Genomic DNA, 2568 nt, shown 5'->3' on the forward strand with positions numbered 1-2568 from the left:
AAACTTTAAAATAACTTACAGATAAACTGTGTTAACTGGTTATTTACCAGTTCTTTCCCTGCACTTGAATCCGTGTGTATTTTGGAAATATTAAAATAATACCACATTAAATGATCTAGAAATAAAATGTAAACACAGGCCTACAGCTCTCTGTGTATGCATGATCTTTTCATTATCTTGAAGTTGTTGTGAATCGAGTTTGCTATCTCCAAATCTCATCACATAATCAGGTTTTAACCTCGGGCCCCAGACTTCAAAACCAAGAGATCAGATTCGTTGGCCACACAAAACCCCAGACTCTCTGGAGCCTGGCCGGAGGGCTCCTGTGGTAAGTGTAAACTCATCAATGAGCGCTTTAATTAGGACTAATTGTTGACCATGATCTCCCCGTTAGCTGGCGTTTGAAGTGCAGAGATGAGGGCAAACAACGCATATGAAAGCGAAGCATATGGTCAAGTCTTTGTTGACAGCTGACGGGAGGAAAACGCACCCAACGCGACGTCTGTATGAGGCTGTCATCATGAGTTATGTTAAAAAAAAAAAAAAAAAATTATTAACAAATAAAGTGCTTTGTCTGTTATTGTTACTGTCTGCAACATGACTATCCTTAGTGATTTAATTTATGATGATTTGTTTAGCCGTGGCTCCGTTTAATTTGGCTGTAGCCTCATATCATCTTGACATTATGACAAAATCAAATCAGGAGATCCATACAATGAGTTGTGATAAGAAGCTTAAGCCTAAATGGACAGCTGCCATCTTTAGCGCTTCTTTCTTCCAAACCTTCTTCTCTCTAAAGGCAGACAGAATGATCCATTCACTGTGAACTAATCCTACAATAAAGATAATATCAGCTGTCTCTCTGAGACATCCAATACTGGCATCAGGCCAAACAGTTTAAATGATGCGTGTGAAGCAATGAAACTCAGTGTCAGTGCTGCAGTATAGACGATAAACTTTATTTAAAGATAAATAAACTTTTCTGTTAATCATATACAATTTTTCATACAAATTTTCAAATACAATAAAAAGACATATCACGTAAAACAACTCTGGATTGCACGTTTTAGGATTCTAAGTGTTTCAGTGGGAGAAGTCTCTGGTTGACGGGTTGTCAGTAGAAAGGAGGATTGTGGATCATGTGATGAGGAGGGTGGTGAGGGGCCATCGGTTGCTGGAGGACCATATGCGGCACGGGGAGCGGGTAAAAGGCCGCGCCGGCCGCGGAGTAGTGGGGTCGTTGTCCGGCCATGCTGTGGTACTGAACTGGGGGAAGAGGCTGGAACATCACCGATGGGACTTGGGGAGCGAGGTAGTCCTGCACCTCTCGTTTCAGCTTCATTCTCCTGTTCTGAAACCAGGTCCTGACCTGAGAGAGAGAGCAAACATAAAGTCAGTATCCAAAGAAATGCGTAATTAAAGACTCAGATATTAAATGCAACCTATTAAACGGATGTGCTCGCACTGAAAATCGCGCCTTACCTGAGTTTCTGTGAGGTTCAGCTTCTGTGCTGTCTTCACTCTCTCTCCTGCATCCAAGTATTTGTGCTTGCTGAAGATCTTTTCCAGTTTGTTGATCTGCTCGGGGGTGAACTTTGTGCGTACACGGCGCTGCGGTCCGTCTTTCTCCGCCTCGCTTCCCTCGTCCACAGAGAAGCACTCAGAGGAAGCTGCTTCGCTCTCATACCCGGAGGAGTATCCGCTGATTTCAGAAACTGGAGAAAGGATTTTCTGGTTAGAAACACTGCTTGTGCGTAAAGACTGAATCACTGGTTCAAAGTTAGGAGTTGCTACTTGCTACTTACTTGGTGAGGCGCAGCTTGTCGAATGCACTGGTGAGCACAGGCTGGAGTCCAGAGGCCTGCTGATCTCCACTGACTCCGTGTGTTCAACAGGCTTAGATGGTTTAGGCTTTGGCTGCAGGTAACTCTTGCCAAAAGTCGGGGGACGCGGCTGCACCACGCAGGGAATGTGGGGTCTGCAAGACGGCGCAGTATCTGTGCTAGCTCCGTGGTCCTCAGTCGGCGTGGTGTTGCAATGGCTCTGGGCCAACCAGTCCACAGAAAAGTATTTCACCATGTTGGCAGTGCTGCTCAGTGACCTGTAAATCCACCTAATGTCAGAGGGAGTGTGTGGTTGCAGCTCCTGCCTAGGGTCAGCTCTTATAGGGGCCTGGCGCTCACCGCAATTTGCATACGTAGAGGCCCTTGTTAACGCCTGATCGATCCCGATGATTAGGGGTTAATGGCTCGTTATTGAAGTCTTTACACATCCTGTGAGTGTGTGAAGACCTGGCGCCACCGAGTCTGTGAGAATCCTCCTGAGCTCATACATTTGTCCGCCCCGACTGAAACTGAAGTGGTGGGCCCGGTACTTTCATGTTGCTGCTGAACACAGTAGCAGCGGAGGAGAAGAGTCAAAAATGAGCAGTCTGGGCTCAGTCATTGTAAACAATCTTTTGCTACATGAATGCGTAATTTAACATGGATGCAATTATTGATTCACGGGTCTGATGGAGAGAAAAATAATTAAAAGCTTAAGCTTTAATGCAGTGGTTCTTAAAGTGCA

General features: G+C 45.2%; 1 protein-coding gene across 1 annotated transcript; it reads right to left on the reverse strand.

Moving 5' to 3' along the window:
- Nucleotides 1-1114: 1114 nt before the first annotated feature.
- vox (ventral homeobox) lies at nucleotides 1115-2079 on the reverse strand. The gene is made up of 3 exons (XM_041050346.1): nucleotides 1806-2079; nucleotides 1483-1715; nucleotides 1115-1369 (listed from the first exon to the last, which is right to left on the reverse strand). The coding sequence occupies exons 1-3, from the start codon at nucleotides 2077-2079 to the stop codon at nucleotides 1115-1117; spliced, it is 762 nt and encodes a 253-aa protein (XP_040906280.1).
- Nucleotides 2080-2568: the final 489 nt, after the last annotated feature.

Source organism: Toxotes jaculatrix, chromosome 11 (genome assembly GCF_017976425.1).
Source record: "Toxotes jaculatrix isolate fToxJac2 chromosome 11, fToxJac2.pri, whole genome shotgun sequence".
NCBI lineage: Eukaryota > Metazoa > Chordata > Actinopteri > Toxotidae > Toxotes > Toxotes jaculatrix.

Bases quoted from the DNA above. Each gene is read 5' to 3' on its own strand.
- vox (XM_041050346.1), bottom strand. From the start codon at position 2,079: ATGGTGAAATACTTTTCTGTGGACTGGTTGGCCCAGAGCCATTGCAAC. The intron at 1,716-1,805 runs GTAAGTAGCAAG...TCCTTTCTCCAG, and splicing joins GACAAGCTGCGCCTCACCAA to TTTCTGAAATCAGCGGATAC. The intron at 1,370-1,482 runs GTAAGGCGCGAT...TCTCTCTCTCAG, and splicing joins TGAACCTCACAGAAACTCAG to GTCAGGACCTGGTTTCAGAA.